The sequence below is a fragment of the Nerophis lumbriciformis genome, linkage group LG09 (genome assembly GCF_033978685.3).
Source record: "Nerophis lumbriciformis linkage group LG09, RoL_Nlum_v2.1, whole genome shotgun sequence".
Lineage (NCBI taxonomy): Eukaryota > Metazoa > Chordata > Actinopteri > Syngnathiformes > Syngnathidae > Nerophis > Nerophis lumbriciformis.
This window is the reverse complement of record NC_084556.2, coordinates 43,041,152-43,056,465: the sequence shown is the minus strand read 5'-3', so window position 1 is coordinate 43,056,465 and position 15,314 is coordinate 43,041,152. Positions and strand designations below refer to the sequence as shown.

The window sequence follows — 15,314 nt, the reverse complement described above, 5'->3', positions numbered from 1 at the left end:
CAGGATAACATTTGTGTAATAAGACTTTGAAGTAATAGAAACGATGAATCACTTAGTCTGGTTTTCTTATTTGCTTTCATGCAACAAGTTACGTCGTTTACCCTTTGGATTCCTGAGCTAAGCTATGCCTTAATCTTTTCTTTTTAGCTATTCCGTTAGGTTCCCGTACGTTCGGCACGCTGTATTTTTTTATTTCTTGAATGATTTATGGACATTAAAGGGGAACATTATCACAATTTCAGAATGGTTAAAACCATTAAAAATCAGTTCCCAGTGGCTTATATATATTTTTCGAAGTTTTTTCCAAAATTTTACCCATCACGCAATATCCCTAAAAAAAGCTTCAAAGTGCCTGATTTTAACCATCGTTATAAACACCCGTCCATTTTCCTGTGACGTCACATAGTGAAGCCAACACAAACAAACATGGCGGAAAGAACAGCAAGCTATAGCGACATTAGCTCAGATTCAGACTCGGATTTCAGCGGCTTAAGCGGTTCAACAGATTACGAACGTATTGAAACGGATGGTTGTAGTGTGGAGGCAGGTAGCGAAAACAATAAATAAATAAATAACATTTCATCTGTGTTTCCACCAAAAACTACACAGGCAGATTTAGTTCTTAAGGAACCTTTCAGAGTTCCTCTGAGCTAGGTGGAACTTTTCCATGTGACCAGGAACCTTTTCTGGGGCGGGCTGTGCTGTCGAAAGCTGATTGGTTGAACACAGTTGGGGGAGTGAAGTAATACATTAGTGCATTATTTAAGCAGTACATTAATGCAGTAGTACAGTAGTACATTATTACAGTAGTATATTAGCACAGTAGTGCAGTAAAGTGTGAAGTGAAGTTTATTTATATAGCACTTTTCTTTAGCGACTCAAAGCACTTTCCATACTGAAACCCATTACCTACATCTTTAAGCTACTTTGAACCAGTGTGGGTGGCACTGGGAGCAGGTGGGTAAAGTGTCTGGCCCAAGGAAACAGGATGGCAGAAGCGGGGATTGAATCTGCAACCCTCAAGTTGCTGCAACAGCCGCTCTACCAACCGAGCCACGCCGCAATCAGACACACCACGATTGTTCTTCATCTGCTCAAAATGTTGCATGTTTCTTCAACAGTAGTATAGTAGTATAGTAGTAGGAGTACATATATTTTTTCACCATTAGTACAGTAATATTGCATATGTGAATTTTGCTAAATATTGTTTTTATGGTTGCAACCCCTGGAAAAAAGTGACAAATGTTGAAAATGAAAAAGATTCACAGGAGTACGGTTGCATCGGTTCAACCTTTGTGGAATACATGACCTGATTAGTTGGTGTTCATGCATGATTAATACGATCATTGTTTGTGGTTAATCGCATGCATTAATAAATAAACACACTAATGTATAAATCATAAATTGTCTTCCTCCTCAGATTACACGACTAATGCTGACATGATTCAACCGGGCTTGACGCCTCTGCAGCCCAACTTGGACGACTTTATGGACATACCAGGTACTTCCTACTGTATGCAGATATTTACATCTAAGGTCAGAATATTATGATATTTGTGACATGTATATCTTCTGAGATATCAGAAATATTTGCACATACACCTAGGGAGGGGGATTACCGTAATAGGACTTTTATGAAGCCGTTTCCATTTTTGATTCTGCTTAACAATTCGGTCCTTTATTGATTCTCACTTTAAAAAAAGGATAACAACAATCCCGAATTACAAGAACTTCTCACCCTATTTATAAGTTAAAGCCCCCTACCCAACGGCGGAAACTCATTTCGGTCGCCTGTACCTGTGATCTTGTAATTTCGGTCACAACCCAAAACTAATGACCATAGGTAAGGATAGGAATGTAGATCGACTGGTAAATGGAGAGCAGTGCCTTCCGGTTCAGCTCCCTCTTCAACACGACGGACCGATGCAAAGTATGCATCACTACAGACATTGCACCAGTGCGCTTGTGGTTCATATTAGCTACTCTTACCTCACTCATTAACAAGCCCCCAAAGTACATGAAGGAGGATCTCCCGATATGGCACACTCCACCCTTTCTTGGGCAAGAACTCGAACTTGGACTTGGAGGTGCTGATTCTCATTCCAGACACTTCAAAATCAGCTGCAAACCGATTCAGTGAGAGCTAAAGATCACGGCCAGATGAAGCCAGCCGGACAACATCATCTGCAAAAAACAGAGACATAATCCTGCAGCCACCAAAGCGGATCCCCTCAATACCCAAAGTTATGAACAGAATCTGTGACAAAGGGTATCCCTGGCGGAGTCCAACCCTTGCAATAAACGGGTCCAACTTAATGCTGGCAAAGCAGACCAAGCCGTGACATCATTCATACAGGTACCCGACCGCCACAATCAGACCATCTGGTATTGGTACACCCTGGTATTCTTGGAGCACTCCCCACAATATTTCCCAAGAGACATATCAATTATCGAACTGCAGCCCAGGTTGTCTTGATGCCAGGTGCCCACATGAACACTCTAATGGTTGAACATGGTGTTTCTGTGTTGAGCACAAAAGTCCAGGTACAAAACATCACTGTGTTCCGATAAGGGCGGCCGTTTTTTCCAATCACGTCTCTCCAGGTTTCACTGTTGTTGCCTTTGTGAACATTGAAGTCCCCCAGCAGAAGAAGAAAATCACCAAAGGGAGGACCCTCCAGTACTCACTTTCGTGAATCCAAAAAGGACGAGTACTTTGAACTGCTGTTTGGTGTAACAGTCATGACCTAAACCACCACCCAGAAGTCGTCCTACCCTCTCCTCTACTGGGTTAAACTATCAACATACCGGCTTTGAGCTGGGGAGCAAAAAGTATTGTCACCTCCGCTCGTCACCTCTTACTGTTTGCCACACAAGAGTAAAATAGAGTGCAATCCCTATCGAGAGGACTGGTTCCAGAGCCATTGCTGTGCATCGAGGTGCCAGCCGGAACGTCTTCATCTCATGCATCAGCTCAGGCTCCTTTCCCCTCATAGAGTTGATGTTCCACATCCCAAGAGCATGCGTCTATAGCCAAGGATCGGATACTAAGGTCCCTGCTTTCGACTGCCACCCAACTCACATGGGGGGAAAGTCTGGCCACCAGGTGCTCGCCATTGATCCCCACCTCCAGACTTGGCTCCAAAGATGGGCCCTGGTGAGGAAAATGTTTGTGTCTCTTAATAGGGTCTTTCAAAAGCTTTTATCACTATTAAAAATCACATTCTGGCTACTTCATATTAAAAATGTTGGCACTATTTTGTTAAAAAGAAAAAAAAGGGAAACATTTGTAATTTTAGGGGGTTTAAGAATATTTTAGGGAGCCTTTAGCTCCCCTAAAAATGCCACTGGTTTGAATACATTATTGATGAAACAAAGAAGTAAACATGTAAATTTTGTGTACTTTCTGATGATGGAGTATGCCATCTACTGTGCTTCCTGGTTATCATCTCAGGGCAGTCAATTGATTGCAACTGGACTGTTTGGTCTGTCTTAGAATACGTTTCGTCGCTCATCCGAGTAGGCTTCATCAGTTCGTGCTCATAGACTTAGATTGGTCAGATCTAATCCAGCAGCTGGTGCCAAAACCCCAAATATTTATACTCCAAAAACCAGGAGTATGTGCCTGGGAAAGGATGGTTTTGCCTTATCGTAGTGAGAAAAACAACTGTTTTGATGCAAACGAGCAAACCTAACAGTCAAAGCCAACGACAGTTGTTGAAGTGTAATTTCCCCTCCTTAAAATTGAGGTATTGTCGCTATGGATTGACTATGAGCAGTCCACAAATAGTCAGAATCCTCCAAGTAAGCATTTCATTCACCTTCTGTGACCAGAATGTTTCTAACTTGTGTTAATTGTTGGAGGCTAAGGCCAAGTCCATATTAAGCCAGATAAATCCTTAAACAAACAATTATTTAGTCTAAACCCCGTGTCAGCCACACTAAGCCATCGTTTAAGGTTCCCCTCCTTGGATAATTTTTTAAACGGGTAAGTGTGCCGTGTATTTCTTGAATTTCCAGCTCTTAGCTCGGTGTGGACTCATTGATCGTTTATAAATGGAGATCGGAGAGGAAGTGACGCCAGAAAGACCAAGCCCCACACCGGAAGTGACGTCAGAAAGACATCACTTCCTGTGTGGGGTTTCATAACAACCGTTTTCCACTCGGAGGTAACCACTAGAACAGGGGTCTCAGACACGCGGCCCGCGGGCCAATTGCGGCCCGCGAGACGTTATTTTCTGGCCCCCACCTTAATATGAAAGTTTAATGTTAGTGCGGCCCGCGATTTTTAAATGAATGGCACTTGACAGCGTTGTGTGCGGAGCTGAAGGAATCTACCAATCACAGTGTGGTATATGGCTCTCGACAATATTGAGGGCGTGCCATGATGGCACTGCCTTTAGTGTCCTCTAGAATCTGTCATTGCGCCGTCTTTTCTCCATACAAACAGCGTGCCGGCCCAGCCACATGTTGTATGCGGCTTCTGCAGGCATACACAAGTGACTGCAAGACATACTTGAGCAACAGCCATACAGGTCACACTGAGGGTGGCCATATAAACAACTTTAACACTGTTACAAATATGCGCCACACTGTGAACCCACACCAAACAAGAATGACAAACACATTTCGGGAGAACATCCGCACCGTAACACAACATAAACACAACAGAACAAATACCCAGAATCCTCTGCAGCTCTAACTCTTCCGGGCGACAAAAACACCACCGTTATTCCCAACACCGCCTCCCCCCAACCCTGCCCACCTCAACCCCCACCACACACACACCTCAAACCCCCCCCCCCCCCCCCCCCCCATCTCCCGAATTCGGAGGTCTCAAGTTGGCAAGTATGCATTGACGTCACTTGCGTGATGCAAGCAGAGAAACATTTTGCCGCTTTTCCACGACACCCGCACGCGCTCTTCCTCCCTTCCTCCCTTCCTCCCTGCCTCCCTTGCTCGCCCGCCTGCTCGCTCCCGCCCCGGGCGCCACTGTAAACAATCTGGGCGGGGAAGACTAGCGGTCAGGTAGCTTCCGAAGCACTGCGCCGAAGGAGCGGCGACAATACAAAACTGTGGTGCACTGGACCCCCCCCCCCCCACCCCCCATTCAAAGAAGGTGAATTCATTAAAAAGTGCATGTTAGATTTTTTTAAAGAAATATTTTCTTGCGGCCCAGCCTCACCCAGTTTCTGCATCCAGTGGCCCCCAGGTAAATTGAGTTTGAGACCCCTGCACTAGAAAGATGGAGGCAGGCCATCCAGACATGCCCGTGTTTCTTCTCCTTCTACATGTACAGGCGCTTGTGGAAATCACACATGAATACCTTCAGAGAAGGAAACGCGCGATTGCAACTATTTTGGATAGAATACATCTCAGACGGCAACATAGCAATGTTGAGCGATGGTTTTGGATAAAGCCTGGAAGAACGGCAGCCTGGTGGGATATGTTTGTCAATGAGTGTGTTGTGCCAGAGGAATGGCAAGCGATCTTTCGAATGTTGAGGTCAGCTGTGATTCTACTTACCGAAAAACTTTGTCCATTTGTCGAAGGAGAGACGACAAGAATGTGGGCTTCTGCGTGTGCTTTGTATTACCTGGCAGACGAGGGAAGACTACGGAAAACAGCGAATGCGTTTGGACTGGCAAAGCAGACTGTATCAGTTATTGTCTGCGATGTATGTTGAGCGATTACCATACTTGCCAACCTTGAGACCTCCGACTTCGGGAGATGGGGGGTTAAGGGGAGAGGAGTATATTTATAGCTAGAATTAACTGAAATTCAAGTATTTCTTTTATATATATATATATATATATATATATACATATATATATATGTGTTAGGGCTGGGCGATATATCGATATGCGCGATATATCGCGGGTTAGTCTCTGTGCGATATAGAAAATGACTATTACGTGATATTCGAGTATGCGTTCTCACGCAGTTGCTTTTAGCTGATGGCAATACACTATAGGCTCTCCTCACTCTTTCCTGTGTCTCCTTTTCACAGACAGCAAGCGCAGCTTCTACACACGTCACATACTGTCACGTCATACGTCACAAACGCCCTCGCGCAGCAGAGAGGTAGCAGCATGGGTAACGTTAGCTGTGATGCTAGCGGTAATACAAGCGAAAGAAGGTGCGAATCTGGTAACAAATGAAGGAATAATTAATTCCCCAAAAAACAGCAGGGGGTCCATCGTCTGGCGGTGGTTTGGCTTCAAGTGGGAATATGTCGAACAGACAACCGTAATTTGTCAAGTGTGGGGCGAAAGCGTTGCTATAAAAAGTAGCATTACTTGAAAAAGTAATGCATCATTTGAAAAGTCCCCTGCTCGAGAATGAAGAGTGTTTAAAACTCCGCAGTCAACATCTTCATTCAGTGCCACACGCCCACACCATCAAAATGCAGAGGCAAACATTTCCAGATCAACACCGTATGAAAAAAATTGTGATTTTTTTTTTTGTTGTGATTTCCTTCTCTGCATGAAAGTTTTAAAGTAGCATATATTAATGCAGTATGAAGAACAATGTTTTAATGTAGACACATAGAATCATCATACTGCTGTGATTATATGCATCAAGTGTTCATTCAAGGCTAAGGTAAAATATCGAGATATATATCGTGTATCGCGATATTTTAAGGCCATATCGCCCAGCCCTAATATATATATATATATAAATAAATAAATAAATAAAAGAAATACTTGACTTTCAGTGAATTCTAGCTATATATATATATATATATATATATATATATTTTTTTTTTAAATTTATTTTATTTCATTATATATATATATTTATATATATATATATATATATATATATATATATATATATATATATATATATATATAAATTAAAGAAATACTTGAATTTCAGTGTTCATTTATTTACACATATACACACACATAAAAGTCTGATCTACAAAATGTGCAGGCAGCATACCCCTTCCCCTTCGAGCTGTCCTGGATGAACTGAAATTATTTTTTCCAATTATTTTGGAACTTGCAAGCGTACTTCTTCTTACTCGTCGTCGCCATGTCTCTTCTTCGTTCTTCTGCTTCGTCTCTGTTATGTTTTTGGACATTACTACTTGCCGTAGTTTTGAAGCAATGCATGATGGGAATCCGGATGTTGTGTGTCAGTGTATTAACGTGCCGGCTGGAATAAACACACGCTGAGGAATAGCTCCGTGCCTGCCTACTTTATGAGTTATAGATAAACCTATGGATAACGGACACATATATAATAGTCTCCTTTTCAGGTGAGAGAGGACGCTCAAGGCAGTGCCTTTAAGGCACGCCCCCAATATTGTTGTCCGGGTGGAAATCGGGAGAAATTCGGGAGAATGGTTGCCCTGGGAGATTTTCGGGAGGGGCACTGAAATTCGGGAGTCCCCCGGGAAAATCGGGAGGGTTGGCAAGTATGGCGATTACTCAACGTCTAGTTTCCAGAGTATATAAAGTCACCAAAAACGGAGGGAGAAGTTCAAGATCTTGTGGTAAATTTCCATCAAGCCCATGGTATGCCACAGTGTTTGGGTGCAATTGACTGCACGCATATAGAGGTCAAGAAGATGCCCTGTAATTCGACAGATTTCATCAACAGAAAGGGCAGGTACTCTTACTACGTACAGGTGCTGTGTGACTACATGTATTGCTTTATGGATGTGACTGTGAGATGGCCAGGCAGCGTGCGTGATGCCCGCATCTTCGGTAATTCCGCTATTAGCACCGCTGAAAGATGGAACCATCCCCTTGTGTCCGAAACAACTGCTGGAAGACGAAGATCCAGTCCCTGTTTTTCTTTTGGGTGACCCAGCTTATCCTCTGATGCCATAACCTCATGAAAGAATACCCCAACGGTGGAGTCAACCCACAACAACAATACTTTGGGTATTCCCGCCCCATGGACATTAACAAGACTGACCTACCATTTGTTGTGTTTGCATGTGTTTTGTACTCCATAACTACTGTGAAGCCATGAAGGAGCCGCTAAACGAGCAGTCAGTGGTTGCCGCCAATTTCAGCCTCCAAGCATTGCAAGAATGGACAATGAAGGTGAAGGCAAAAGAGTGAGGAGTGTCCTGACCAGATATCTATATCCCGAGATTGATTGTTGTAAAATGTTCTTTATCACATTATTTACTTTCATATGTCCATTAAAGATTTGATTAATTTACGATGGCTCAGGTATGATTATATGACAAAAGGGCCCCACAGCACACCGGATTATAGTTAATTAAAATACCACAACAGTGGATATTGTTCAGATAAGTTAAATTTAATTTAAGAACTTGCACACAAAGCAACACTGCAAACAAATGTAAAAGGCACACAAAGCCCAGCAAATTATTTACAATGTAGTAAAGTGCAGTTCTTCACACTGAAGAGAAGTTTCGAAAGCCTATTGTGTGCCTTTAACCAGTTTTGTAATGTTCCTGTGTCTTTAAATTGATAGGTCAATCTGTGACGTCATTTCCCCTTTAAAGCACGTCTTTGTCAGAATAACCGGTTTCAATCAATGGTGGCAGCCAGCCTTTTGTGCGTTGACGACTAAATGTAAGTTTTGTCACATACTGTTACAGCACTTGAACTGAATGTCGTGTCTTGCTACTTTTGCAAATGTTTGGTGCATCGTATGCTAAGTTCAGTTGTCTTTGGGTCAATTGAGAGATAATTAGTCTCGTTGACGGCGTTTACATTCACGTGTAGTTCATTTAACGCAGCGTTTCTCAAAGTGTGGGGCGCACCCCACTGGTGGGGAATAGAGACATGACAGGTGGGGCGCGAGGAACGGGAGGAAATTTCACTTAACATTTTTTTTTTAATTATTATATTCTTAGATTTTTTTTTTTACTATGCTTTCATTTTCTATAAACACTGTAAATCACTTTGTGATTCTGTCTGTGAAATCCGCTATATAAATAAATGGAAATTACCGGTACTTATTTTTACTGTAGGCTTTATATTTCTCGGTACGAGCGAAAGTTTGACAGACATAGCAACAGTAACTAATGGGGGCGGGGCTAAGCGGAACAAACTTTCGCGCGGATGGGTAGCAGGCTAATGTGTGGATCACAATTACACAAATATATACATTTGTGACTCGCACCTCAAAGGTCGTCGAGCCAGAGCCAGCGCCTGCAGAGAAACAAAAATCTGATGGGCACACACTGTGTCATTCACCGGGAAGCACTCGCGTCAAGGCAGCTCAGCCCCGAACTCAATGAGGTTTTAACATGTTGTGAGCGCGGTAAATTTGATCAAAACACGACCACTGAAAGCGCGACTGTTCTCTGCACTGTGTGAGGAAATGGGAGCTGATCATACAGCCGTGCTGTTTCACAGTGAAGCAAGGTGGCTCTCCTGGGGGAAAGTGCTGTCACTTGCCCTGTCTTGCCAAATGCATAGCTCCTCCTTTTTTTTTTGCAAAGATTGCAAAGTGGCACTTTTATTGTATTTATTATTGAACTTGATGCAAGTTATTTGATTTATTATTGAACTTGATGCAAGTTATAACACTTTTTTTGATTTATTATTGAACTTGATGCAAGTTATAACACTTTTGTTTTATTTATTATTGAACTTGATGCAAGTTATAACACTTTTTTTGATTTATTATTGAACTTGATGCAAGTTACAACACTTTTTTTGATTTATTATTGAACTTGATGCAAGTTATAACACTTTTGTTTTATTTATTATTGAACTTGATGCAAGTTATAACACTTTTTTTGATTTATTATTGAACTTGATGCAAGTTATTTGATTTATTATTGAACTTGATGCAAGTTATAACACTTTTATTTGATTTATTATTGAACTTGATGCAAGTTATAACATTTTTTTTAATTATTGAACTTGATGCAAGTTATAACACTTTTGTTTTATTTATTATTGAACTTGATGCAAGTTATAACACTTTTTTTTTATTTATTATTGAACTTGATGCAAGTTATTTAAATGATAAATAAATGATAAATGGGTTGTACTTGTATAGCGCTTTTCTACCTTCAAGGTACTCAAAGCGCTTTGACACTACTTCCACATTTACCCATTCACACACACATTCACACACTGATGGAGGGAGCTGCCATGCAAGGCGCTAACCAGCAGCCATCAGGAGCAAGGGTGAAGTGTCTTGCTCAGGACACAACGGACATGACGAGGTTGGTACTAGGTGGGGATTGAACCAGTGACCCTCGGGTTGCGCACGGCCAGTCTCCCACTGCGCCACGCCGTATTTGATTTATTATTGAACTTGATGCAAGTTGTAACACTTTTTTTGATTTATTATTGAACGTGATGCAAGTTATAACACTTTTTGATTTATTATTGAACTTGATGCAAGTTATAACACTTTTTTGATTTATTATTGAACTTGATGCAAGTTATAACACTTTTTTTGATTTATTATTGAACTTGATGCAAGTTATAACACTTTTATTTGATTTATTATTGAACTTGATGCAAGTTATAACACTTTTTATTTATTTATTATTGAACGTGATGCAAGTTATAACACTTTTTTTGATTTATTATTGAACTTGATGCAAGTTATAACACTTTTGTTTTATTTATTATTGAACGTGATGCAAGTTATAACACTTTTTTTGATTTATTATTGAACTTGATGCAAGTTATAACAGTTTTTTTTATTTATTATTGAACGTGATGCAAGTTATAACACTTTTTTTGATTTATTATTGAACTTGATGCAAGTTATAACACTTTTGTTTTATTTATTATTGAACTTGATGGAAGTTATTTTATTTATTATTGAACTTGATGCAAGTTATACCACAGCTGCACAGTTATTTTATTTATTATTGAACTTAATGTTATTTTATGTTATTGAGTTCGAATGTATACAACTTGATGTTCAATAAATTTGAAAATGTTAAAGCTTGGCATTAGCGCTCTGTTGGGGCGATGGGGGCAGGTGGGGCTTGAAAACTCCCCCTTGTCCAAAGTGGGGGGTGACAAAAAAAGTTTGAGAACCACTGATTTAACGTTATTGCAACTGCGATGGCGGAGTTTGGCCTTTAGATGGCGACAGAGACCACATAATCGCCATGTATGGCTCTGAAGCTTAGAAACTTGTTTGAAGTTCATGCATAGTTAAATGCAGTATATATGTTGTTGTTATGCACACCTTTATATTATGTTATACTATGTATGCATATACATGTATATTGCTGCATATTAATGAGTATATAATTGGATTGTAATTTTTCCTCTTTTCTCTATTTGTTTAGAACACACACACACACACACACACACGCACACACACACACACACACACACACACACACACACACACACACACACACACGCACACATTCACATCTACCTTTCAGCAATAAAGATGATTAAAGGATTCTCTGTCCATCGTGTCCCAACTCTAAAATAACTACTATCCCTTCCCTTGCTGTGCACTTAAGAAGTGCACAGCAAATTGTTTACAAATTAAACTACACAACTTCACAGAGAAGTAAAGTCATCTATTGGAGAGCTCGGAGCAGATGGATGTTCAGATGGATGTTCTTATGGACTCCTTTGGTAATAGATAGGCCTGTAGTGTTGTGGTGTAGTCAGTGGTGTGGGTGGGTGTCTTGAGTAATGTCCATTGTTAGGGTTGCATGTTGATGAATGTGTGTACATTGGGGTCTGTGAGGTTTGGTGGTTGTACAGGCTGTAGCCTAGGCTGTGTGATGTGTCTCACCAACAGTTCTATGTTTGAGGTGATACAGTCCATACTTTGCCAAAAACTCCAGTCCGTCTCTTCCTGTCGTCGGTAGAACTGCCGTTTGAGCTCAAAGTCCTATTGAGCTATGGATGAGGAAGTTAACTTCTTCTGAAGTCTCTGGGTTCTGTAGTTGCTCAGCTCGTCATCAAGACATTGCTTACGACTCTGTGAAGACGATGATCTCTCTTCAGCCAAGCTGCTGGAAGGTTGCGGTGATCCGTCAAGACCAGGAACGGATCTGTCTTCATTCTGTCAGTGCCTCATGAACAGCCAACAGTTCCCAGCATCGTAGTTTCTTTTTGCTGGAGAGAGGCATCTGGAAAAGAAGGCACATGGGTGTAGCAACTTATCCAACCCGGAGCGCTGGGAGAGTACCGCCCCGATATTGGAATCAGACGCATCCCCTTCTACTGTGAACAGATTGTCCGATTCGGGGTGGATGAGAACAGGGGCGGAGCTAAAGCTGTCCTTTAGTCTCTTGAAGGCAACATTGGCCTCTTTGGTCCACTGAAAAAGAGAGAGTGTACAGCTGAGGGCATGAAGAGGAGCAGCAACCTTACTGGAGTACCGAATGAAGCACCAGTAGAATCCAGCAAATCATTAGAAGCGCCTTAGTTCCGTATGGATGGTGGGTTGGGGCCACTCCATCACCGCCTCGACCTTCTTGGGGTCGGCTCTGATGTGCCCTTTCTCGATGATGTAGCCCAGGAAGCCCACCGAAGGAGAGTGAAACTCACACTTCTCAGCCTTCACAAAATGGTGGTTCTCAAGTAGGCGTTGTAGTACCAGACGGACATGCTGTTGGTGCTCCTGCAGGTTCTGTGAAAAGACAAGAATATCATTAAGGTAGACTACCTACTACAAATCGATCCAGCGTGTCCCGCAGAACGTCGTTGACTAATGCCTGCAAGACAGCCGGGGCGTTCGTTAGTCCAAATGACATGACCTTATACTCAAAGTGACCCAGATACGTGTTGAATGCTGTCTTCCATTCATCTCCCTCCCTGATTTGTACGAGATGGTATGCATTTCGGAGGTCAAGTTTACTAAAAATGGTTGCAGGTGCGAGGGGCTCGAAGGAAGAGCTCAGGAGGGGTAGAGGATATTTGTTCTTCACCGTGATGTTGTTCAGTTGATGGTAGTCAATGCAGGGACATAGCGAGCCGTCCTTCTTGCCCACGAAATAGAACCCCGCAGTACTTCAGGCCAAGATCTTCCCTGTGGACCAAGAAATATGGGGGTCGTACTTCCGGAGCCATGAGCGGCCCAGGACCAACGGGGCCATTGGGGCGTCCAGAACCCAGAGGCTGAGGGTCTCAGTGTGGTTGCCCGATAGGGTCAGGGATAAGGGCTCCGTATGGTGGGTTATGGGCCCGAGAGGGTGTCCGTCCAGGGCTTGTGCCGGTAGAGCGATGTTCAGGGGAAGAAGAGTGATACCAGCTTGGTGAGCAAACTCCCGGTCCATGAGGCTGTTGTCTGCCCCCAAATCTCGGTAGGCCCCAACGGTCAGACTCTTTGAGCTCCAGGACAGGGTTGCAAGGAAAATAATGCCAGGGTCCTTGTTGGCTTGGAGAACGGAGGTGTGGCTCACTAGGATTCAACTTGTTAGTGAGCCTTGCCCTTTTGGCCGCACGGAACAGTTCAGGATAGCATGCCAACCCGCAGTGGAGGCATAGGCGCTGCCGAAATCTCCTCTCGCGTTTTTCCGCCTCTCGGCGTGACCTGCCTAGCTGCAAAGGCTCCTCCATTCCGGCCGGCACAGGGGTGATATAGGTCGGTACATGCCGGTTTGGTTAGCTGGGCGAGCGTTGGAGATATGAGTGGAGTTTAAGGAAGTCCGTGCCACCACGAATGCCGGTCTGGTGTCTATGTTGTGGGCTTGTTCCGCGTCTCGCTCGATCAGCCTTTAGTCCATCTGGAGCGCCAGCACGATGAGGTCCTGGTAAGATGTCCTTTATGGCCTTGCTGAGTCCCCGCTTATACGCGCTCAGGAGTGCCTTGTTCCCCCATTTGCTGTCGACCATCAGGGTGCGAAACTCAAGGTGACAGAGCGGATGGAATGGAATGGAGATGGGCGGCGGCGGTCCCCCATCCACAGGGTGGTCAAAAACGACCCGGAATTCCTAGCGGAAGGCAGGGTGCCCAGCCCATTGTTCCGGTCAACTGCTGCTGTGACCCACCTAAGAGCCCTACCAGCAAGGAGTGACAAAATAAACGCAATCTTGGCCGCATCAGATGTGTAACGAGAAGGCTGGTGTTTGAAAATTAGCTCACATTGGACTAAAAATCTAATTTCAAAGTCCCCCTCAAAAGGTCTGGGGCTGGCAATCTTCGGTTCCCAGACATGAGGGGTTTCCAGGGAGCGGCTGCCAAGCACCCGGTTCCGGCACAGTGGAAGACGGTATGCTCGGGGTAATAGTGTCCATTCTAGCCAGCAGGTTGGTGAAGGCAGCCTCAAGCTTGTTCTCCAGTGTCGAAAAACGATCTTGGTGCTGCTGCAGTACCGTGTGCATAGACTAGAATTCGTGGGGGGTCGGGAAGGGAGCGTGGTTCTCACTCTGCCACTGCCGTCTGGTTCTGACATGGCCAGAACGCACTGTAAAGGCAGAGACGTCTTTTAGCCTTAGGCGTGTTTATTAGCACAAGTGAGTGACGTCTGTAAGTAAACCAAATACGTGGTGTTTGACTATGTGATGCGTTTAACTGGTGAGTATTACCGTACATTGTTGAAGGTGCGTGTTGTCTGAGATACGGAAGTCCAGAAGGGGCAAGGCAGCCTCGGAGGTCCATGGGCACACAAGAGGTCAAGGGCAGGAGCGAGGCGTCAGAGTCCATGTCCAGGCGAGAGGTTGAGATCCGGGAAGGCAGCAAGAAGACCAGAGGGAATCTGGGGAGACGAGGCACACAGCTCGAATTCAGGGAACGAAGAGGAGCTGCAGGATGACGACACAGGACAAGACACAGTGATCACCGAGGAGGGGAAACACAGAGAGCGAGTAGGCACATGAAAAGGAGCTAGAGACATGTGGGCTTACTAAACTATACAGGTAGCTACGTTCTAGCACTGGAACGCAGGACACGCTGGCTTAAGGAAGGCGTCGAGCGCTCATCAGCGGCAGGTGGGTAGATTGCAGAGGCGCGGCCGCATCAGGAGAGGAACGCCCGTGGCCGTGTCCAGAGCCACGCTCAGAGGAGCGCACAGAAGAATGTGAGGCAGCAGGTGCTTGAGCCGTAACACAATTAGCAGCCAACAAGTGACAGTTGTTCAGATGATAATTGTTCAAGGAGAAAAACAATACTCCTGCTTGTTGTACATTCCATTGACAGAAGTCAATTCACATTTTTTTGTCACAAAGCTAAACCTGTCAAGTAATAATTATATAGTCCACCTTAATTAAGTTAGTGTTTGATTTTTTTCTTTTATTGGAGTTCACACTGGTATGAAATATGTTGTGTGTAATTATTATTATTATTATTATTATTATTGATGTCAAGATCACTAATAATTTGACTTTTACTTGGCTCCTCATTAAGTGTTAGTGCTGAAATGTAGATATCCA

The 15,314-nt window shown here is 43.5% G+C and overlaps 1 protein-coding gene across 2 annotated transcripts in view; it reads left to right on the top strand.

The window, feature by feature from the left end:
• The window catches only part of mlxipl (MLX interacting protein like), a 68,771-nt gene that overhangs the window by 22,755 nt on the left and 30,702 nt on the right, over positions 1–15,314 (top strand). For both annotated transcript variants that reach the window (XM_061963131.1, XM_061963130.1), the window contains exon 8: positions 1,421–1,501. In XM_061963131.1, the coding sequence (XP_061819115.1) occupies positions 1,421–1,501 (81 nt within the window). The remainder of the gene's footprint in view (positions 1–1,420; positions 1,502–15,314) is intronic.